This window comes from Alosa alosa, chromosome 6 (assembly GCF_017589495.1).
Source record: "Alosa alosa isolate M-15738 ecotype Scorff River chromosome 6, AALO_Geno_1.1, whole genome shotgun sequence".
NCBI lineage: Eukaryota > Metazoa > Chordata > Actinopteri > Clupeiformes > Clupeidae > Alosa > Alosa alosa.
In genome coordinates this window covers 8,122,925-8,148,076 of record NC_063194.1, presented here as the reverse complement: position 1 = coordinate 8,148,076, position 25,152 = coordinate 8,122,925, and the positions used below count along the sequence as shown (strand labels likewise).

General features: G+C 47.5%; 1 protein-coding gene across 1 annotated transcript in view; it reads right to left on the bottom strand.

Annotated features, from left to right (window-relative positions):
- Nucleotides 1–25,152, bottom strand: part of caskin1 (CASK interacting protein 1) — a 92,910-nt gene that overhangs the window by 32,401 nt on the left and 35,357 nt on the right. The window contains 2 exon segments of the mRNA XM_048245307.1: nucleotides 1,062–1,159; nucleotides 11,558–11,609. Coding sequence (XP_048101264.1) covers nucleotides 1,062–1,159; nucleotides 11,558–11,609 — 150 coding nt within the window.

The window sequence follows — 25,152 nt, the reverse complement described above, 5'->3', positions numbered from 1 at the left end:
GCAAGAGGACGACACAGAGAAAGCATGAGGGAGGATGATGACTAGGTTTGTGTGTGTGTGTGTGTGTGTGTGTGTGTGTGTGTGTGTGTGTGTGTATGAGAGAGAGAGAGACAGTGAAGGAGAGAGATGTTCTGGTCTCTAATAGACATTTTGTTTCCTCTTAGCATCTCTCAGCATCCCTCCAACATCAAGTGATACAGCATCTACGACCAGATGTTCATCTGACTGACCCCTGATCCCCAGAGCTGTGTTGGTGTGGACTGGGGAGCTTCCCTTTCCCCTTTAAATGGTTCAGTGACACCGTCCAACTGCAGTCATACTCATACGAGGTCATTTCAATGGGATATTAGCCCCACACTGCGTAAAGGCTGTGAGAAATGACCCTGTATGGCCTGCAACCAACCATGTGATGCTTATAACAGTGACCTCAGCGCCACTGCAGAGCTGCGTTTCACAGACACGATGCCTCTGTCTCGGAGACGCCGGGCTGAGCTCTGAGCCGGGACACTCAGTCGTCTCTGTGGGGTGGTCCATGCTTGTTGTGACAAATGGAGCATTTCATCTTTTGTCTTAAATGGCTTTGTGCACTCAGCTTTTGAGGATGAAAGGTTTGGATGGAAAAATAGACCTCCAGAAAAACTAAAGAAAAGATTTGGCCATGACAGGATGAATTACTAGTGTTTGCTTTCCTAGGAGAATATGGGCCATCATGAGCAAAACAATTAAAATGTAACGCACTGGCTTGTTTTACGAACTCACCATAAATCATACATGATCGGAATGTTCAGTTTTTGATAGTTTGTTGGTAAAAAGCCATGTGGATAATCATTTAATATAACAAAGGACAAATACTGGTGTCAGAGCCCAAGAATAAACAATTTGCTGCTCCAAGCATGAATTAATCAGGTTAAAAGTTATTCTATTGCTGTGAGTCGCTTTGGATAAAATGAATGAATAAATGCAAATGTGAATTAATACTGCAGTCTGAACCAGTCCAGATAGAGTTCACCATGCAGCGTGTCCTGATCCTGAGGGCGTGGGTGAGCCTGGGGTTAACTCACCCTTCTGGTCCCTGATGTCCACCATAGCCTGGGAGTCCAGCAGGATGGAGATGAGCTCCATGTTCCCATTGAGAGCCGCATGGTGCAGTGGAGAGAACCTGTTCAACACACACAAACAAGCACACACACAAGTCAGCAATAGTGGATTATAAAAGACCCTCAAACATATAAACGTGCACAAGGACACACACACACACCCCAAAATGGCCTCATGCACCCATGAAACTCAAAAGCATGAGGCTCTGATTCAGTGTTTAAATGCTCCCTCTGTGATACAGTATATACCAAAACACACTGACACACAAACCTAAAAACCTAAATCTATGCTATATCTCCCCTCATGAAGGGCCGTTCACACCAGGGTCGATAACTATAAAGATAACTATAACTACAACGATAACGTTAAAAGCATCCACACTGACCAACGATGGATTCTGCTTGGCTGTCAGCTTTCTATCGCTCTCAAAATCGCTCTGAAAGTGATCCCCGTTTTTAGCTAGAGTGATTTTTGCCGTTTTTTTTTTTTTTGCCGTTATCGTCATAGTTATCGTTCTTGGTGTGAACGGCCCTTAAGACTGCCTGCCCCAGCCCCATGGCTAATGCTGGAATATATATAGCCAGCAATCCCCTCCCTGACCCCCATCCCTCCCCCCCCCCCCTGCCAGCACATCACATCCCATCCCATCCCCAATCCATGTCATAAATAATGGAGCCGCCAGCTTAACATCACAATGGGATTTAGCGAACAGGGATCTGAAACAGTGACCTGCAGGGGATTAAGAGCACCTGCTTGACAAATTCATCCACTTTGCAGGACACTCCATATACAGCACATGGTGAGTGGAGAGGGAACAGATTGCTCTGGATGTTACTGGGGGGCGGGCGGGCGAGTGGGTGGATAGGGGGGAAGATGGTGGTGGAATCCAGACCGTAGCATTGACTATTCCAAGTGGGGCTGAGCAAACAGTTTTTTAAATTCAGCGTGGCTGGAACGGCCGGGCCACGCAATGCAATTCAATTCCCAGTGTTTGATATGGAGAGGCAATTTGGTGGCAAGCAGGAGAGGCCTGAGAGAGATGGCGGTGGCGGTGGTGATGGAGCTGAATGCTCTGGACAGGGTCCTGTGGTGAGACGGTAACACACACACACACACACACACACACACACACACACACACACAGCACCTGCTGCTTCTCAGACCTACAAGTACACATCCACATAGAGTGACTGAGAAGGCAAATGAACACACATGTGTACTATCACAGGAGGACAGAATAAACACATGAGTAACATGACAATGGCTCTGGGGTTTGATACTGGTAGCAGGCGGCCTAGGTTAATGGAAAGTGGGGATATCATTTTTGATTGTCTATCTATGTGTGTGTGTGTGTGTGTTTGTGTGTGTGTGTGAGAGAGAGAGGGGAATAGAGAGAGAGAGAGAGAGAGAGAGAGAGAAAGGGCGTGCGGAATGCAGCACAGCCTCGGGGCACTTCCTCTCTGAAATCACATTTGACAGGTAACCCACGTCGTCCCACGTTGTTTGAATCAACCACACTCACAGGGACGGCCTGCCACTTATCTTGATGGCTCTCAGGCTTATTAGCCTATTGTTAGTTAGAGAATGAAAGCCATTTGGCCTGTTTACTGCTGTACCTCTGTGTGTCAGAGCAATTTACGAGAGCAGTTGCATGGATGCGCTGAGCATTATGGTAGTGCTGCATGGAGGCGCTGGAATTTCACAGCTGCAGCCCTTTACATTTTCACACCACCCCCCCCACAAACACACACACACACACACACACAAACACACACACACACACACACACACAGAGAGAGAGAGAGAGAGAGACACACACACACACTAGGGATTACCCCTGCAATGCTAACCCACAGACCAGTGTGAGTTGAGCCGTCTGTTTGTCTTGCATTATTTATTACATCCTGTGTGTCTCTCTTTGTAATAAAGCATCGGCGTATGTCTGTCTTTCAGTGTAATAGCTAAAGCATCAGATTGATCAGTGTGTTTCTGCGAGCTGCCTGTTGTATGCTGCGTTAGCACAGTCCACTCTGGCAATGCCCATCACGCCTTGGCCGTGGACAGATAAAGAGGTTAGGAAGCAGACGACAACCGAAAAAAAAAAAAAAAAATCCTTCCATTGGTTCCTTTGCAGTTGAGGCTCGCTCGCAGTGATTGGCCGCGGCACTGTGCTGTAACCATGGATACGATGCAAAGGCCTTGCTATCAGTGCCACTGTGGGCATGCAGCCAGGAGGGGGGGTGGGGGGCGCTGAGTGCAGGGGCAGCAGCTGAATACTAAACGTCACGGCAGAAGAACCCTATCTGACCCCCCTTGCCAGTTTTATTCAGCTGGCATTAGAGGAGCGCTGGGCAGAGGAGTCGTCAGTAGGGGCAACACAGAGCCTGTGCAATAAATGGACTAGCGATAAAGACGGAGGGATGCGAGGAGAGAAAGGGAGAGGGGGATATGAGGGAGGGAGGAGTGAAGGGGGGTGGGGGTGGGGTCAGGGGCAAGCCAGGGAACACCAGCCCTGTTCCCCAGTCAAGTGGTAAAAAATCACACAGCATGCAATATTCATGGGGCTCCCAGCCTTGGGTCCACCGACGCAGAGGGAGAGAGACAGAGAGGGGGTGGAGAGATTCCACCACAGATGTGGGATGCCTCAACTCTAGCTCCTCTCTGTCACTGCAGTGAAAAGATGGAGGTAAACTCTATGCCCCCATCTCTATCTTTCTCTCTCTCCCTCTCTCACATACAGACACAGAAGCACAGCTGACCTACTTCTTCTAATAAGGGATCTCCCCCCTCAGACCTCTCCCCACTGATGTAGGGGATCTCACCCCTTTCTGTCGCCCTCTCTTCCTCCGTCTCTATCTTTCCCCTCTTCATCACAAGCAACTTGCTCATCCTCAGCATCAAAGGTAAAAAGCAGTCAGCCTGGGGGGGCAGACGGGTCGACCCTATTGTCTTTCCGAACTCGTTCCTATCCACAAGACCGGATATCATAAGCACCTGCACGGCTTGCACCCTAATTATTTTCTTTAATTTCACATTTAAATAATAATGATAACAAGGGCATGTGTGTGTGTGTGTGTGTGTGTGTGTGTGTGTGTGTGTGTGTGTGTGTATCCCAGCAGGTTGCAGTTCCAGTCTCACGTCTCAACAGAATGTGGATCTCTCCCTCTCGTCTGTTCAGCCAACCTGACGAACACCCCTTACACCCCCAGCCACCTACACCCCCACCCCAAAAAATGGCATTTGCTGCAAACACAATTACAGCAGGCTGCTGGATAGATCAGCTCTTCAGCAGGCCTAACAGGAGGCAATCAGGTGTGCTTTCTACTCTCAGAGCTGAAAAAGCTGAATAATTTAACAAGTGTGCTCCTGGGATGCTGGGACTGTTGGGGGGATGATAATTAGGAGATCATTTAGCATAAGTGCTCGTACCTGGGAGGAGAGTGTTTCACTGAAAATGATACAAACCTGTCAGTAGACAGGAAAACACTTCCTAAATCATGCCATATGTATACAATGTCATCAGACATGGATGAAGATGAGAATGTGCTTGCTGAGACAATTTACAGCAAATACTGTAGGTGCGGTTCCTCTCATAGGCCTACTGAGCAGGATTACCATTGCAACAACACATCATCAGTAGGGGTAAAACTAACCTGTCTCCCGACGGCCTAACCAACCCACGTTCCTTTTAGTGCATAAGAATTACCCTTAGCTGACCTGATGTTTATTTACAAACATCTGTTCCTTTTGCTATTTCTAAAAGAGTAAAATGATGTGGTATCCTTGTTTTATCCTCGTAAGACCTTAAACCCTCAGAGCGCACTGTCAGCAAAAAAAAAGCAATCAAAGTGTATTTATTGGGCCTAGCCCAGCAACCAATTAAAGTGTGTTCTTATAGGCCGCCATACTCAGAGCCATGCTCTGATAGGTGGATACAGTTCATCATGATAGCAACTTTCCTAGGAGTGCACGATCACAGATGATTCTACCGATGTGGCCGAATCGTTTTGATTGTAGGTCTTATCTGCCGTGTTCAGCTGTGTGTCACGGATGGGCGGAGGGAGCTCCACAATCCTCTCTGCACCACGCCACACAACTCTGTGGAAGCAATATCCCCTGCCACCGTGCAAAATGCACGGAACACAATCTACCCATCTCATATATTCTAATTCAAACAGTGAGTGCCGCACATTTCGCACATTTCTCCATTGCTCAGCTAATAGAAGAGGGAGGGGTGGGGGCTTGACAGAGATGAAATAACGACAGTTTCATAAATCATATCGCAGCTAGCTCCGGGGCGGTCATTTTAATGGAACAATTTCAGATTAAGCAGAACATTAAACCCTCTTCCTATGATCACATAAATCTATCATCACAAGATGTCTGCTTATCTTCGCAATGCTGAGGAAACAGGTGAAAGAGGAGATGGAATCATCGCCATCCCCAATGCTGCTTCTTACGCCATGCTGGATTTCAGGGGTTAAGATGTTTCTGTGCCAATAAACTGTTCAACATTACAATTACTCATGACAACCTGCAAGGCCGTCCAACAGATGCGTTTAGTTTAAGCTAAAAATGTCTTGATTTCTAGAATAAACATTGAACAGGTTTATATTGTCAAGAGTTTGGCAGAGCCAAACACTCCTGACATTTCACAGGCATCATATTTAAGGGTGGGGCTCTATTTTATAGTTATTGGCATTTTTCATCCTTCCTACCTTGAAATAACCATATTTTTTGACTGACAGCAACAGAGGGCCATTTAGTAGATTGCAATTAAGAGAAAAGAAATGATGAGCTCAGCACAATATGGGTTTCGGCTAGAAAAACACACTTGAAGCACATCGCCTAATGAAAAGTCATAATTAACAGAGCTAATTTGGCCTCAATAATTAAAACATTAGCAATCGACCCAGAGAGTGTGATGAATCGGTTAATGCTCTAGCAGAATGCAATTCTGTTATTGGGCTCTACACAGTCAGCAGCTGCTGAGCTACTGTTGTAAAATGCCATGACATTACTTTCAATGGTCCCTGGTGTTTACACAGTCAGAGACATTTGATTGCCTTAAGCGAGTCCCGAATGCAAACACGCAATAATATTTACTTGATGTGCGGTATGTGGGTGTCCTAAGAGTGGAGGTTGGACAGTGAAAGTTTCTCACAGATTGGATAAGTATCAGCCCAAAATATCAGCAATGTCTGTGGAATTTTGCACACAGCACATATACACATTCACACATACACAATCAAATGCACTTGACGTTCCACCAACCCTCTCTTTCTCACACACACACACACACACACACACACACACACATACACATACACACACACACCACCACCACCATACTATCGCATCCATTTGCACAAACAAGAACCTGTACCAAATCCCCTTTATTTTCTATCAGTTACTAGCCTCCATTGCTACACTGCTATGATTCCAGTAGCAGGCTCTTAAATGAGGTCTCCAGTTTGGCCCACGAACATGACTTTGGTGCAGTAGACCCCACAGCTAGCTGATGTGGAGCGGAGTGTGAGTGTGTGTGTGTGATCGCAAAGTGAGATTACGGACTCTCCACAAGCACCAGTGGCAGATGGCGCGCATGCCGGAATGTTCCTGACTCTTAGCTCATTTCAGATACACAGAGCTTATCTTCCAATCCTCTGAAAGCTTTCTATTTCGCCAGCCACAGCTTCCTGACTCACAGGGCAATCATTACACCGCCGGCACCCGACACAATCATTATGACGTGAGCCCCATCTTTGTCTCCTAGCACATGCATGTCTATATATTAAGGGGTGTTGTGCTATTTCCAGAACAAGCGTGTGCACTCTATGGTGTATATTTGTGTGTAATAATGTTTCAATTGGGTAGATAAAGGAATGCATGAAATGAGTCAGACGTCACTAGTTCATGTGTGTGTGTGTGTGTGTGTGTGTGTACAGTATGTGTGTGTGTGTGTGTGTGTGTGTGTGTGTGTGTGTGTGTGTGTGTGTGTGTGTGTGTGTTTCTGTCTGGCTTGAAGGGGTAACTGTCATGTGCTAACCATAACCAGCGGCCCTCTCCTCGCTCTTCCCTCTGTATGGGGACATCACCTTAAATCAGGCTTTACTACGCTGCTACGTCCACAGCTCCTGCACTGTGCTTTGTGTTCACAGACAAACACACACCAGGGGCTGCCACTGGGGATTACTGTCAGCACAGCCTATCTGCCCTCCACACCTGACACACACCCATGCACACACACCCATGCTCACACACACACACACACGCACACACACACACACACACACACACACACACACACACACACACACACACACACACACACACACACACACGCAACACACAAAACTATACACAGACACACAACACCACACAAACCCCCGCCCCACCCCCCCATACACACAATTATACCCCCCCCCCCACAAACACACACAAACTACATACAGGCCTGTATCTATTGCAGCACCTGTAGGATCTATGAGGTGACGTATGCACATGTTGCTACGTTCAAATGAACACAGATGCAAAAGACCCCATCTGCTATGTGTAGACTAGAATATGCAGGATGCACACACACACTCACACACATGATGGCTCAGTGTACATCTACATGTATACACAGACACAAACACACACACACACACACACACACAAACAAACACACACACACACACACACACCCACACACACACACACACACACACAAACATGCTTAGCACCGGGACATCACTTAAACTTGAATTTCCCCTTGGGGATCAATAAAGTATCTATCTATCTATCTATCTATCTATCTATCTATCTAAACAGATTTCTGGCCTACTCTGTCTCCCTCCCTCCATCTCTCTCCCTCCCTCTCCCTCTCTCTCTCGCTCTCTCTCTCCCTCCCTCCATTCTCTCTTTCTTTCTCATCCCTCCCTTTCATCCCTCTCTCTCCTCAGAGGAAGCCGTGCCAGTAAACACAGAGTCAAGTGGGAGGGCTGGCTGGAGTGGGACTGTTTTTGTTTTTGTTGGAGGCACCGCCGCGGTGCCATTGTCTCACACCGCACTACAGGGGCGGCACGGCCCCACCTCTTCCGCTAGTGCTATTGGCCTTGGCACTCCTACCTCCTCTGTGCCCAGCCACACCACTGCACCCACATCCATCTCCCTGTGCCCCCTCTCCCACCACCCCACCCTGCCCCCCTCCATGCAGACTACAGTACAGGCCATCAGCTGTAGGCCTCTCCTGTAACCTCTTCCCTCCTCTACCTCCCTCCTCTTCTCCTCCCTCTCTTCCCTCCTCTCCTCCTCCCTCTCTTCCCTCCTCTCCATCTCTCTCTTCCCTCCTCTCCTCCTCCCTCTCTTCCCTCCTCTCCATCTCTCTCTTCCCTCCTCTTCTCCTTCCTCTCGTCCCTCCTCTTCTCCTTCCTCTCGTCCCTCCTCTTCTCCTCCCTCTCTTTCCTCCTCTCCTCCTCCCTCTCTTCCCTCCTCTCCATCTCTCTCTCTTCCCTCCTCTCCTCCCTCTCTTCCCTCCTCTGCCTCCTCCATCTACCACTCCTATCCTCTAGTACTAGTAGTGACAGATTGTAGGTAACAAACTGAAAGAAAAGGCAAAAGCAAAAGGAGAAAAGGACCTGCTAACTTTGTAGCGTGGAAGTATTGACAGATACAGATGGTAATTCCCAGCTAAGGTCTCCTCTGCGGTGTATCTCATATGTTATTCTACTGCTGTAAGTCTGCCAAATGAATACATGTAAATGTAATCAGCTCATCTCCCTGACCTAATGCAACCTGGCGTTCACAGGTAGAGGAATTAAACTGGAATCCATTTATCTGCGGCCTGATTTCAAATGAGATCTCCCATCTCCTGCAGCGGAGGAGGTGGACATGTTGGACACAACAACAACACGCAGTGAGAGAGAGCCTCGTCTCGCCTAGCCTGGGCGTGCTGGGTTTAGAGTTACGACTCCTGTTTCCTCTTTGTGCCCGGGAGCACTGGGCTCTGGAGAGGATGAATGCGGGCATTGTTCGATGGCAGTGATCGATAGGACCCGGGCCTGAAGTCACCATCGCTTTTCACCAGGCTATTTGCGGATGGCGAGAGAAATGGCATAGCGGAGGAGGGAGAGACAATCGAGAGCGAGCGCTTTGATGGGTGATGATCGGTTAATGGTGGTAAAGAGATGGTTGCCCTGAGATGTTGCGTGTTTGTGTGTTTTGGTCTTTGTGTTTGTCTCTTTGTGTGTGTGTGTTTGTCTGAAAGTGAAAGCATTTATATTTGTCAGATTGAGTATTATGTCAGGATGTGTGTGTGTGTGTGTGTGTGACTGTGAATATATAAGAAATAAGAAACTGCAAAAAGCATTGGTGAATATCTGATCTGTGTGTGTGTGTGTGTGTGTGTGTGTGTGTGTGTGTGTGTGTGTGTGTGTGTGTGTGTGTGTGTGTGTGTGTGTGTGTGTGTATGTGAATGTGTGTGTGTGTGTGTATGTGTGTGTGTGTGTATGTGAATGTGTGTGTGTATGAGAGGCAGAGCCTGAGGCGCCAGTGATGTGCCTCTAGAGACAAGAGTAATGGCCCTGTTGCTTTGCTTCGTCACACTCTCTCACTGCAACCAGGAGGAGGCGGGCCCGTGTTGCTGCTTCTGTTCTGATTGGCAGAGAGCTGACAAGCTCAATCCTGTCCTGACAATGTCAACAGGCTTCAGTGTCACAGCAGGCAGATCTGCATGGCATGCTAATAAATTAGCTAAAGCTGCTAGCTAACTGACATTCACTCTCTAACATTCCACGCTACAAAGTTAGCAGGCCCTTTTCTCTTTCTGCTTCTACCTTTTCTTTCAGTTTCTTGTTTTCTACAATCCTTTCTCATCCTCCATTCTCTTACAATTTTCTCTCGGTTTCTCCATATGTCTCTATCTTATTTTCTCTCACTTCTATGCACCACATTTTGTTTGTGTGCCCACAAAACCTAACCAATTCTGCCACCCTGCCTAACAAGGAGTCAGAAGTGAGTGCATGGGTCACATGTCTTTGTGCCTCCCAAGAATATGTCACCAGGGAGAGAAACAGAGCCTGGTCTCTCTTTCTCTCTCTCTCTCTCTCTCTCTCTCTCTCTTTGACTGTCTCTCTCTCTCTCTCTCTCTCTCTTTCTCTCTCTCTTTGTCTCTCACTATCTCTCCCTTTCTCTCTCTCTCTCTGAGTTGGCAACTGTCCAAGTAACCAGCCCCCTTGCTGTGACCCAAACGTGGCCTGACCAACAGAAGGGTAGCAGGTCAGTGGTGGCAGGATTACATGAGCAGACACAGATTTAGCCAGGCATTCAGGGATTTCCACCCCCTCCCAAAAAATCACAACTTGGACAGAGGCTGCTTATGGGGTTTTGGAAGCAGGATACTCAACCCAGAGATTAATTCTCACTTCCTTGTTTCTATTTCCTGTCTTTATTAGTCCCCACTAGTTGATTAGCCATTGGTAATGGTTTGTGCTCAAAAATCCCCTCACAACATAAGGAGATGCTACTAAGACACAGTGTAAATTAGTGTAATTCAAACACCCTTATTTTTAGCAAATATTATTTTGTACAGTAGTTATTTCTCCTCTGTCTGTGCAGCCTGAAAAAGGAAAGAAAGTGCCTGTGGAACTCCTCTGCACCAATGGCCTGGTGACCTCCTCCCAGTGAGTAAGCAACTAAGCAAAAGAGTACAGAGCAGCTCCGCAACTCATCACAGATACACAGAGAGGAGGTGGGGAGTGGGGGTGGGCACAGAGAGAGCACACACACACACATCTGACAGAGAGAATGTTTGCCTAGCAGAGACAGCAGGAGGACAGAAAGGGAGTGAGAGAAAAAGAGAGATGGAGAGAGTGAGAGAGAGTAAAAGACAGAATGAGAGAGATTGAGAGGCAGAGACAGACAGAAAGGGGAAGAGAGAGTGAGAGAGAAAGGAAGGTCTTAAGTTGTGCACCCGCTTGTCCCCTCATTAAGCTAGTTAATCTCTCCAGTGGAACACCCGGCCAGCCAGTGCCAGGGATCCAGCTGTCTGACCACCTCACTGGGCAGCTCACCTCACTCAAGACACACACGGCCATGCCCACCCACATGGGCCCAGTAACACTGTCACACTCTAGTCTGTGCAATGTTGAATGCATGATAATGTTTATAGTAATATGTATTTCATTACAACATAACTATGCCATAATAGAGGGAATGAGACAAATAAACAAGTAAAAACCTAGATCATGGTGTGTGAGGGAGAGAGCATAATTCAAAGAGAGACAGACAAACAGAGAGAAAGAGAGAGAGACAGAGGGACATATTAAGTGTTGTGATTCTGACACTCCTCCCTGTCATGCAGAGCACAAACACACATCAACCAACAGGCATTTGGGAGGCAGACTCGACGAGCCGTGGCTCTGCTTACTAGGCCCAGGACCCAAGCCTCACTAAAGCCCATATATGTCCTACTCACCCATCTGTGTCCTGGAAATTGACGTTCACCCTCTTAGCGGTGCCCAGCAACTCTGCGAGAGAGAAAGAGAGAGAAAGAAAGAGAGAGAGAGAGAACGAGAGAGAGAACCAAAAAAGGATGAGCAAAGGAGCGACCAATAAAATCATCTTAATAGCAACTCATTATATCACCTATACTATAAACTAACGCAAATGCTTAATTTAAGAAAAGACACACACAACACAAATGAATGAAGATACTGCATGAGGCTTTAAGATATGTAGCGTGTTGAAATATCTCTCTTATGGCACTGTTCAGAAAATAAGGAGGCAGTTTGGCCAGCCACAGCACAGAGGAGCTGTATTAAGTAAAGTGGGATTCGATAATAGTCTATTTCCCCCATGTTTACACTCCATCAGGCCCTGCCATAAGTCAGAGGCGTTAGTTGATGGGGTTTGTCAGATGGGGCTTGGCAGTGCTAGGCCGTGCTAGGCCCCCCCCCCCCCAGTATGGGCCAGTCCACCGGTGTCAGATTATCTTAGCACCGCTGCCTCAGTGCAGTGCGCAGTGTTGTGACCGGACCGCACTGGACAGAACCCAGAGAGACGAGGGGGTAACAGGAGGGGACGGGGGGGACGGGGGACGGGGCTCCTCCTCCTCTGTTTCAGACACCAGACCTCTCCCTGAACCTGAACTTTTGGAGATCCCACCCTCATACACACAAACACACACGCACACACACACACACACACACACACGCATAATCTCTTTCTTTTGAATACACACTCTTACACACAAAGAACCCAGACGATGCCTCGGGACGACCTCACTCCATCCACTCCACAAAACAAAACAGGAAGACTCCCGTCCCCCTGTGCCAGCACCCTGCCACGGAACACAGGTGTTCATGCTCTATGAGCACCACAGGAAATCTACCCCTGGCCCTCCAGCACAGCTGTCCTCCCTCTTCCCCCACCTCCACAGACAGGAGAGGGGGGCGGCCAAGAGCCGGAGTGTTTTCCTCCAGCGGTAGCCGAGCCCCTGTGGGCCCCTGGAGAGAGGGGAGCCGGTGCAGCTTCCAGCTTCCAGCGCCGCTGCCTGTTTCTCCGCATGCTCCACATTGATTTTCCCTGCAGTTATTTCTACTGGGGTGGGACTGTGTGTGTGTGTGTGTGTGTGTGTGTGTGGGGGGGGGGGGGGGGGGTGTAGTGCTGGAGGCACGTGTGGTGCGGCGTAGCCTGACACGTAGCAGTAAATCCTCATCTCGCCCTCGCCGCGTCCACACAGGATCCAGGTGGGTGTTTGATTACGAGAGGGGGCCCTTCCTGCGAGACGCTATTGGATTGTTCTAGAAGATGGCGCAATTCAGCCAGGGGTCACGAAAGGGGAATAGGGGGTATGGGTCGGGGGGGCTCAGAGCAGGGTGGGACAGCGCACACACACACACAGACACACACACACACAAATCTTAAGTGCCTTTCATAAAGATACACCAGAGCCCTCATGAAAGGTCAGAGTTGCTTTGCAGAACTATCTTGAGAATTTGTTTCACGTCCTGTTCTAGCATCACTATCAAGATCATCAATGTAAAGAACGGGGGGGGGGGGGGGGGTTTGGGGACAAGGACATCATGTGGGTGACACAGCCACAAAGGCCAGCAGTCATCTGTCCGAGGGACCCACAGAGGCCGGAGATGCCGTAGCACCATGGCCCATGACATAGATCTCACAAGATCTTTCCCTTTTTCGTTTTTCTTTTCCCTCTGTTTTTCCTCCCTCGTTTTACCGTGAGCGTGCAGCGCTGCCTCTGAAGTCTGGCTCAAACAGACCCCCCCCGGGGAGCAGATGAGGTGGAAGAAGGATCTCAGACTGTGAAATGGGCAACGAGCAGCGAGTTTGGAATCCAATCCGCCCCATGTTGCCTAAGCAAATAGACTGCTCAGTATCAGCACAGCACTTTCTATTACCAGCTCCGACATCCCACCGAAGCGCCACCTGAGCTTTGGGGCAGGCGAGGGCACTGAGCAGGTCAACGGCTGTGTGCTACCGTTCTGTCTCGCTGTCATTCCCTCTGCCTGTCTGTCTGTCTGACACCTTCTGAACACACTCTAGTCCCTGTTAGATAGCTACAGATGCTCAGATTATCAACAAACTATCTGTTGGGACTCTGTTAACTACGTTTTATGGTGAAGGTTAGGGTTAGAGGTTGGGTTTGATTATGGTGATGTTCAGTATTTGTTCAGACATACTGAACTGGAATCTCAACAGATGACCTGTTTAGTCTCTGTAGGCGGACCATACAAGTAAGATATTACCAAACTGTCTGTCTTACTCTGTCTCAGCTATTCTCTGTCTGTATGTCTGTCATGGGTTTGTTCTCTCATTACTTTCTTTATTATACTGCTTGTATTTCTGGCAAGGTGAAGCTAGTGGTTTTTAATCAAGTTGATACCTAGACACACATATATAATGTTAAGGTTTAGTGTCAGCATCTGCCCCTCCATTAGAGAGAGCATCTCTACAGAGGCTGTATTTGTCATCCCTTCAACTTGTGTGTGTGTGTGTGTGTGTGTGTGTGTGTGTGTGTGTGTGTGTGTGTGTGTCCTTCATCCTTTGACCCCTGAAGCAAATTGTCTCCCTCCAAGGAGAGGCTGGGCAGGGACACTAAATCGCAGTGTGATGACAGGGAGGTCAGGGCATTTACAACTGTGTGTATGTGTGACTGTTTGTGTGTGTGTGTATGTGTGTGTGTGTGTGTGTGTGGGTGTGTGTGTGTGTGTGTGTGTGTGACTGTGTGTGTGTGTGTATGTGTGTGTGTGTGTGTGTTTGTGTTTGTGTGACAGATAGCAAGAGAGCGGGAGAGGAGCAGAAAGAGAAAATGAGATGCCATGATGGTGCAATTCTGTGTTTAATGACTCAGAGGGTCATCGAGGGCAGTTTCTCCCACCTGCATGGCCAACCCTAAGCACTAATTAGTGTGAACGCCAGTACATCTCTCCATCTCTCTATCTCTCCATCACCCTGCTGCTATACTTCTGTTATTTCTCTCTCTCTCTCTCTCTCTCTCTCTCTATCTGTCTGTCCCCCGCACAGATAGCTTGTCAATCTGTCCCTTCGTATGTTTGTCAGACTGCGTACTGTGCTCTTCTCACCCATTGGACGGGAGGGAGAAGAAGCCTCACGAAGGCAAAAGAGCTCTGGTCTCGAGGGTGCCCAGAGCAGAGAGGGGGCAGCCGCCTCTTGTGAGTGACCTCAGGGGAACCCTCCCTCAGCACGAGGGAGGATGAGGCATAGGAGGAGGAGGAGGAGGAGGATGAGGAGGATGAGGCAGAGGAGGAGGAGGAGGATGAGGCAGAGGAGGAAGAGGAGGAGGAGGCAGAGGAGGAGGAGGAGGAGGAGGCAGAGGAGGAAGAGGAGGAGGAGGCATAGGAGGAGGAGGAGGATGAGGCAGAGGAGGAGGAGGAGGATGAGGCAGAGGAGGAGGAGGAGGATGAGGCAGAGGAGGAAGAGGAGGAGGAGGCATAGGAGGAGGAGGAGGATGAGGCAGAGGAGGAAGAGGAGGAGGAGGATGAGGCAGAGGAGGAGGAGGAGGAGGAGGAATCCACCACCACTGCTAGTCCAATTACCCAGACATAGACACAGGCGCAGAGCAACTAAAAGCCTGGAATACAAACAGGACCCAATTGTATTTTCCGCTGTTAATTCCCATTTACTATAAAAATATCTAATTGCTCGTCGGGATTCCGTTTGAAGTTCTCCATAGGGCTTCTGTGTGGAGCATTAGCGGAGCCGGGAGGAGTGTCGGGTCAGCGTTCCAACTTCCAGGACGGGATCATTACGGAGATCGTCGGAGACAACAAATAACTTAGCGCCTCCTCAGCAAGCACAGGTCGCAAGAGTGAGAGGAAACGGGGCTGTGGCGCATCGATTAAGGCAGTGCAGATGTGAAGGTGCCCCCCTGGGGAACTGGGTGTTTGTGCTTGTTGTTCTGTTTATGTTTGTGTGTGTGTGTTTGAGTTTGTGTGTGTGTGCGTGTGTGTGTGTGTGTGTGTGTGTGTGTGTGTGTGTGTGTGTGTGTGTGTGTGTGTGTGTTTGTTAGTTTGTGTATGCATGTGAATGAGAGAGAGAGAGGAGTGTGGTTGCATTTGTTTGTGTGAAGCAAGCACATGGGTTGACTGGCGTGTGTGTGTGTGTGTGTGTGTGTGTGTGTGTGTGTGTGTGTGTGTGTGTGTGTGTGTCTGTGTGTGTGTGTGTCTGTTTGAATGTCTGGAGGTATTCCACACACCCTGGGCCAAGACAAATGATGTTTCCTAAATCAAGTTTGGGAGGAGCCCATAGGATTGACTGGAGAGTGTTGCAACGTCTCCCACCTCCTGCTCTTTCTCCTCTATTCCACCAGTAGCTCTAAGCTCACATTAGCCCTTATCCATAGGGGTGCGAGCAGACATCACTCCAATCTCTGCTATCCTAGCATCCCAGGACCATGGCCAGCTACTAAGCCATACACACTGCTTATTATCAGAGCTCATTATCAATATACAGCACACAGCACCAACTCATGAAACAAAAAGGTTTCAAAGGAACAGATCAAAGGTTTAATCAAGATGCCTTGAATCCTTTCCTGGGACCTGATTGATTCAGCATAGCTGTCTGTCTGTCTGTCTGTCTGTCTGTCTGTCCACTGGCACAGCACAGTTTTGTGTGTGAGATGATGACACTAGACCTCAGTCCACAATGAGCCTCTCCAGACCCATTCCTCCTGCTGTGGGAGATAGAAGAAACTCACAACACTGTCCCAGCCAATGACAGTAAATAACGATGGACAGCATGGCTCCATGCCCATCCTATCAATAGACACTCTATCAATAGAAACAAAACCAAAAGCCCACCGCTATGCTGTCACATTTGTAGCCAACAAATCACATGAGATATTCATCACTTGACAGCAAGGCCTGTAAATGACAACAACAACAGCAGCACTGTTGCAAAAAATAAACCCCTTCTTTTCCTGCGATGGTAAATCACGGGACAATGAGTGGCAGAGCAGTAGGCATACAGTAATTATGCCCATTGTGTGGAGTTGTCTAGGAAGATTCCTGCCATAGATAACTGACTGTATGCAGTGTTGACTGTAATGTGCAAATTTAAAAAAAAAAAAAAAAGTTGAAGCCGATGAGGATCCTCCATTTGGAGGACTGAAGCTGTCCTCTCCTTCTCTGTCAGTTGGTATCAGTCCCTCAACTGTTTCTTGGTGTTTTAAGCCCACAACGTTGTCTTCAAGGCAGTGCTGCCTGGAAGGCGCTAGGGTTAGGCATGGGATAAGGTTAGGATTAGGATTAGGTCGATGGTGGCAGCGCTGTCTGGAAGACAACGTTGGGGGCTTAAAACACCATCGAGCCCCTCAACTCTTTGAATTAAATGTAGTTGTATTATATGTGTCTACTAGGATATGAGGATTTTACCTCTAAATATTGAGGCCAAACTGCCCTATCGAAATCATTTACAGCTGGTTGGCACACACACACACACACACACACACACACACACACACACACACACACACACGTGCGTGGAATGTACCCAACCACATGTGCACAACCACATGCAAACGTTTGCACATGTGTGTGTGTGTGTGTGTGTGTACGTGTGTGTGTGAGAGTGTGTTTGTATATGTGTGTGTGTGCATATGCATGTGGTTATACACTTGCCACATTCCACACACATGCCATCCTACACCTGAAAACAACACACCTACAGTATCCAACCTATCAGTGGGCGCAGCCTTATGGGAAGGACTCCTTCTTTGGCTCGGCCTCGCTTCAACACTGTGAGTAAAAGCAGACCTCAAGGCACCAGATGGCTGTCCAGGGCTTTGCAGTAGAGACCTTGAAACCCTCTCCCACACATACAACAATATTGAATGTGGCGGAGGACATCCGTTGACCGCAGGCAGATCAAACGCGACCCTAAAGGCTCTGTCCTCAGTACTTACAGCACACGGAGTGCAACAGCAAACAGCACTGGAGAAAAAACGCCAGCACAGTACCAGCTGCCGGCTATCCAAGCAACAAAACATTAGCATACGTTCAGCTCAAGTTCAAGTGCAAACTCCAGACTAAACGCTTATTGTCTGCTCATCTGTAATAGACTTGCCCTAACACAGTGGTGATGAAGAGTAAATTATAGGTTAGGCTCCTCATAGCATATACTGGGGTATTGATTCTGTAATGGGATTGAGTTTGACCCGTTTCCTCGGCCTGTATTGTGTCTTTGAGGTATTGATTGGGGCCTCAGTGGCCATATTAGGCCAATGAGTTGAGGAGAGTTAGAGGGCAATGAGTGTCAGTTGGGTCTCTTGTGGTGACCTATACATTATCACATAAATAAACAAACACAGCATAAGTGTGCAGAGACAACTGACCTAATCTTTTGCATTTGCATTCAATATTGTTGTATGTGTGGGAGAGGGTTTCAAGGTCTCTACTGCAAAGCCCTGGACAGCCATCTGGTGCCTTGAGGTCTGCTTTTACTCACAGTGTTGAAGCGAGGCCGAGCCAAAGAAGGAGTCCTTCCCATAAGGCTGCGCCCACTGATAGGTTGGATACTGTAGGTGTGTTGTTTTCAGGTGTAGGATGGCATGTGTGTGGAATGTGGCAAGTGTATAACCACATGCATATGCACACACACACATATACAAACACACTCTCACACACACAATTGGTTCTGAACAATTGGTTCTGTTTAATGTCCATATGCCTATACTATGTGCGTTAGTATACAGACCTCCTAAAACTGGTACTGGTAGCCTATTTATTCAGGAGTTCACTGATCTCCTCTCCTCTATGGCCGCCCGTTCTGATAAATTGTTGATTGTTAAAATCCTAAATTGGATTTTAACATCCACATATGCTGTCCCACTAAACCAATGGTCAATGAGTTCATTAACGTTTTAGAGTCTTTTAACCTAATTCAGTCAGTGTCTGGTCCAACCCATCAAAGGGGCCATACCTTAGACCTTGTTCTCTCCTCTGGTTTTGACGTGGCTAATCTCACCATATCCGATATTGGTGTATCAGATCATCACATGATTGACTTTGAGTCTACACTTGCATGCTCCCCACCCTCCCCCACATAGCCCCCCCTCTCTCTCACGGATAGGCCACAGCGTCAAAATTCTCTCATCATTTTGAATTGGCTCACCAGTCAAGTCTCTCTGTCTCCTTCTCCACCTGTTCTAACACTGATGACTTAGCCGCTCTTTTTAACTTAGCCTGCACTTTGAATCAGGTTGCACCTCTGAAACCTAGAAAAGCCAAGGCCGCTTTACCCTGGCTAAATGACACCACCCGTGCTCTTCGGCGTGTCTGCAGACAAGCTGAACGCAGATGGAAGAAGGATAAGCTCCAAATTTCATATGATCTTTTGCGTGATAGCCTAAACAGCTATCAACTTGCTGTTAAAAAGTCAAAAGCTGATTACTACGCTGAGATAATCAATAAGCATGCCCACAGACCCAAAGTGCTTTTTAAAACAATTAACTTAATCTTAAACCCTGCTGCCCACACTATTGAAAGCTCCACTGAAGCTTGTGAATTTTTAACCTATTTTATTCAAAAAATTGACTTAATAAGAACCAATATCCTTAGTTCTACTCTTGACCCTGCAGAGCCTCAATCCCCCATTAGCAGCCATCTCCATTACTTTGTACCAGTTTCTTTCTCTGAGCTGTCTCAGGTTGTCTCACAGATGAAGCCCACTCATTGCCCCTCAGATATCATTCCCTCTTAGCTCTTCAGAGATATCTTTTCAATTATCTGTCCTTTCATTCTGGCTATAGTAAATAGTTATTATTATTTATTTGTCTTAATATATATATATATCCTGTTTACTCTATTTTACCTGTTTTACTCCATTTATTTTATGTTCTTATTTTTATATTATATTTATGTTTAACTTTATCTATTCTACTGATCTTATTATTATTACCATTATTATTATTATTATTTTCTTTTTAATGTACCACTTCTTAATTTTTACTCGTGTAATATTGTTTTTCCTTTTACTTTTTTTATACATTTCTTTAGTCAGACCTGTGTATCCCTGGGCCTCTTTTCTTTTTGTTTTAACTGCTTGCCTAACCTCTCATTGCCATGTAAAGCACTTTGGGTCAACTCCTGTTGTTTTTAAATGTGCTATATAAATAAAAGTGACTTGACTTGACTTGACATTCAAACAGTCATATGTAATAGCCAGGTCTTTTCCAGTGTGTACATGCCAACACACCATTCCTTAAATATTAAATTCAACCACACATACACACATACACTTATATGCGTATGTGTGTGTTTGTATGTAAATGCGCACATATTAGTTCATTCACATATACACACATGCTGAAATGTACTTATATGTGAATGTGTGTGTTTGTGTGTAAATGTGTATTAGCACATTCACATATCCACACATGCTGAAACTTGTGCTGATCAACTGAACTACTACTATTAAACCAGTGCCAGCCGGCCTATTGTAGATCTGCCTCTCCCTCTCTCGTCCACAGCTCATCTCTGTCCCTGATCTCCGCAGGCCTCTGATGACGTCCACCCTATGCCCCGCCTGGACCCCGCCTAGCTGTGACTCAGAGGTCCCTTCCGGGGGGCCCTGTGCACAAAGACGGCCCTTTGTCCCTCTCATGAGGGCCCGAGGGCCCGAGCCCACTTTTCACGCAACGCAGCAACACAGTGCCAACCAGCCGGATAATAAAGACATCCCTGCCAGGAGCCAGAGCCGCGGGACGCTCGATCCGCAACGCACACACGCCAGGCCCCCGCGGTGTAAACACTCACACATACACACACACACACACACACACACACACACAACTCCCTGACTAAGAGAGAGAGAGAGAGAAAGAGAGCGACACAGAGAAAGACAAGAAGACAGAGGCTATTTCTCTGTGTGTGTGTGTGTGTGTGTGTGTGTGTGTGTGTGTGTGTGTGTGTGTGTGTGTGTGTGTGTGCGCGCGCAAGTGAGTGTGTGTGTGTGTGTGTGTTTATGTGAGTTGAAATAGGGGGATTGTACTGCAGAAGAAGAGAGAATTACTGACAGAGAAAGGGAGTGACAGACACACACACACACACAGAGAGACTGTAGTTCATTCAAGGCGAACCCGTGAGCGGTGCAGGCTGTTGGCATGACATCGCACATATGTTTCTGTGCGCCCCTCTCACCACCCCTTCCAGCCCAGTGTCTGGCTAACGGCTGCTGCTGCTGCTGGATGTGTTAACTCTTTAACATCCACATCTGCTGCAATCTCCACAGCACACATCCGTGAGCGGCTTACGGATACTGCTCTGATCAGGTAGCTCAAAGTTCTAAAGAGAAGCTCTTGCTTTTGTTCCTGCTTCCGCTTACACTAATCAGGCAGCCAAGAGAGATCAATGTATTCATTTGGTGCATAGATACTGGTGAAATGTATACTTTAAGTTTCTACCCATGGTTGAAATAAATACTGTAAATGCAATAGACATGTCTGAAGTAAACTGTGTCCATAATACACACAATATATATGTAAATAAGACTTAATGTAGCCTAATGCACTGTAAAGGACAGCAATGTAAGACTGTATGCTTAATGTGAGATCATGTGCAATATCACACCTTGTGTCACAGCATCAGAGAGACAGCAACAGTTCACTGCATGCCTGTGATGTGCCCTAAATACGATCAGCAGAGGAGAACAACTGAAGGAATGAAAGGGAAGTAGAAAGAGAGAAAAAGAGAGGTGTTGAGCAGCACTGGGAGGGTCCCAAATCTGCCTCAGTGAGGGCCAGCCAAGCTGCAGGCAGCCCAAGGCAGGTGGCTAACGGGTCTGGATCTCTTTGAGTCTCTGGCTGGCAGTGGCTGTGGAAAGTGATTAGTTCAACTCTGGCGCGGGTTCCCCGTTTGATTGCTTGCTTGCTTGCCTCTTCTCCGCTCTCTGTCTTCGCCAGATCCTCCTCAACACCCCATCTCCTCTCCTGACTGAACCCGAGCCAGCTGCTCCACTCCACACTTTCCCAGGCTCCATGTGACACTGACTTCACACACACACACACACACACACACACACACACACACACACACACACACACACACACACACACACACACTCACACCCATGCAAACATACACACACACACACACACACACACACACACACACACACACATATCCCCTATATATATAAATAGACACTATATACTGTAGACACACTCCCGGTTACACTCTCATCATCTTTTACACACCTCCATCCACTCACACACTCTTTCTCTTACTCCTTCTTACTGAGGCTGTTCTGTTCTGCCGCACCTCAGATGAGACAGAACAGAACGGATCGGAGCGGAACAAAACAGAACGGGAGTAAGAATACACACACAGCGTTTCCCCCACTCTCTCCCGCACACGCAAGGGTACACATAAGGACGTCTTTGTTTCTTGAGCTTGTCAAAATCCCTGGGGAGTGGTCACGGCCCTCCCTATTCTTGTGCTGTCAAAACAAAAACAACAAAATGAAAGAGAAAAAGGGACTAAAACACACACACACACACACACACACACACACACACACACACACACACACACACACACACACACACACACACACACACACACACACACACACAAACACACACAAACACACACACACACACACACACACACACAAACACACACAAACACACACACACACACACACACACACACACACACACACAACACAAACACACACACACACACACACACACACACACACACTGAATCCTGGATGTGTGTCTCAACTTGGAGGGCTGCCAGTGCCTGTGTCCCGCTCCCAAAAATATCCTCGGCTATGAGCACAAGAGAACAACTAGAACCCGTCAGAGGGACAAGAGTCTGACGTACACAAAGCGTTCAGAAAAGGTGAACCCCTCGTCTCGGACAGTGCCGGACGGATCAAAAGACGTGTGACGGCGTTTATGTTCTCTCTCTCCATGGTGGCTGGACGGCTGCCTGCCCACTGTGAAGCCATAAGCAAGCATTTGATCCCTTTTGACCCTCTCTGCTTCCCGTTTCCTGTTGCTACCCCCACCCCCACTTCCACCCCTGACCACCTCCCAAAGAGCAGCAGTTTCTTGTCCAGGTAAAACATTAGAGACCATCTGCTCATCTTCTGGGCTATTCTGAATCTCTTCACCTTCCTGTAACCTACAGATAGGCTCCAAAAAGCCTCCACCCACCACCCCCCCCCCCTCTCCACCCTCCCTGGCATAATTCAAACTTTATCTTGCACTCTCAACCACATCCTTTGTGGGTTTCGGCCAGGGAGCAGAGGGACAGGCCGTTGTCACGGTTTCCTCACTGTTTGCCTGATAATGTTCCAGGCAAATCAGAGACAGCTCTGGACCTGTGCTGCGCGTTCGCAACATTTAGATGGGAGGCTGTTGCTAGGCAACAAGCATCCTTTGGTTCTTCCTACACATGTGCACACAAATTAGTGCAGTGCACCCACACAGGCTTTCCAGCAGGGCTTTACTAAAACACACACACACACACACACACACACACACACACAAACACACACACACTCACACACATACTTCCACATGTCCAATGAGTACATCAACTCTTAAATAATTTGTCAAGATTGTAGGAATTGTTTTACTATTATGTGCAATGTGTATGAGTTTGAGTATGTAAGTGAGAGAGTGAAATATGCAAAAAAGTTTAATTCATTAGTTTATTAGCATATGACTATATGTGTGCCTGTGTCTGCTCAAAGTGTGCAGCATATGTCAGTGTTTATGCATTAGTTGATATGCCTGTGTGTGTGTGTGTGTGTGTGTGTGTGTGTTTATGCATGCACGCTCAAACTCCATGAACACCCTGTGCTTCATTTGCAGTCAGGTGAGGCTTCCTGCCCCTCATCTGCTGACAACAAATCCATGGCAGACAGTGCTGCTGCTGCGCTACACTACGGTAATATTTGCATTGATCATCTCCCCAATTACTGCAGAGTTTCACCCCCCCCCCCCCCCACACACATACACACACGCCCACACCCACACACACCACCCACCTAGCTTCATCCCCACCCACACAAACTCTGCTCTTCCTCCATAGGCCCTCTGTGTGTGGGCGATGGGTCTGGCTAGGGACGAGCCAAACAAATTAAATCAAATCCTGCACATTCGATGCCGCAAATCAAGTGATGCAACTTTTGGGAGACAGTATGAATTCACTCACTTGAATCCACTGACTAGAACCATGTATGAATCTTGGTCGTCAAAACGGCAAACCCATAATTCACATCCTTGGAGTTTGAAATTATATTACACTGCAGTGAGTGCTGTCTGCTCCATAGAGAGTATATATTTTCGATATACTTAGCTACTCCTCCGTGTTCCATTATCAAGCGCTACTAGAGTGGACAAGGTGTGAGCTCACGCTTAGCCTGCCTGACTGACAGACCCTTTTTGTCAGAGTGACACCACTTAATTTGATTTTGACAGCATGTGTCATGGTGAATGGCCTCTCTGCCCCTGGTGACAACTTGTCACACATACACACACATGTGTGAATGTATGCATGCTCATACTCTCCTTCCCACAAAATTGTGCTTACACAAACACATTAAATCATGCTCAATCACTCAAACACGCTTTTTTACCACCGCACAATGCACACCTGTCAAATTTCCATTTTCTCTATTTATAATTCACATTTGCATGCACACACACACACAACACACAAATACACACACAAACACACACAACAAGCTTAATACAGTATATCTCATCTACAGTCCTTTCCTCATCCTCCAGAATAATTTCCCCTTGTCCCCTATCCTGTGCAGCTGGACGCCTGACCGCACAGCATGGCTCACATCCTGGCCTCATTCGGGCTCTGATAGGACAGGAGCCCTCACTGTCCTTCCCCATGACAAAGCACATCTGGCTTTCATCAAATCCAGCTCTGACCCCCTGCCGCTACATGCTACCCTCTTTAGAGGATGATGGAGCACAGGACATATTCTGTGTTTGAGTGTGTGTGTGTGTGTGTGTGTGAGCGTCTGATCAGGAATTGCTGGTATATGTGTATATGACTACTGGCTTTTGCGTGTGTGTGTGTGTGTATAGGAATTGGTGGTTTATGTATGTTTTTTTTTTTTTTTAAAAAGTGTGTATGTGTATGTATATGTATATGTGTATGTCCCCACTGGCAGGTAAAACCAATCCCTAGTTTTGCAACTGTGCATCCCCCACTGACATCCTCCCCCCACCGTGACCACTTTGATGTTAATATCACTCAGAGCCACGACTGCATCCTCAGGGCAAGGGCATCTGAACCGGAGACTCAGACAGAGCGGCAGCCATATTCCTTTCATCGGCCCAATCCCACTGATGAGAAACTGGGTCTTATGCAGAGAGACCAGACACGACGAGATGATATGAGACTAGACAAGTCGAGGAGATGAACGAGACTCTTTGAGAGAATTAAAATCAGGGGGAGGTGGGGGGGCTCTTCTCAACTCAGTGCCCACAATTCTTAGCGAGAAAGAGAGAGGAAAAGAGAAAGAGAGACAGATAAAGAGCGAGAGAAGCAG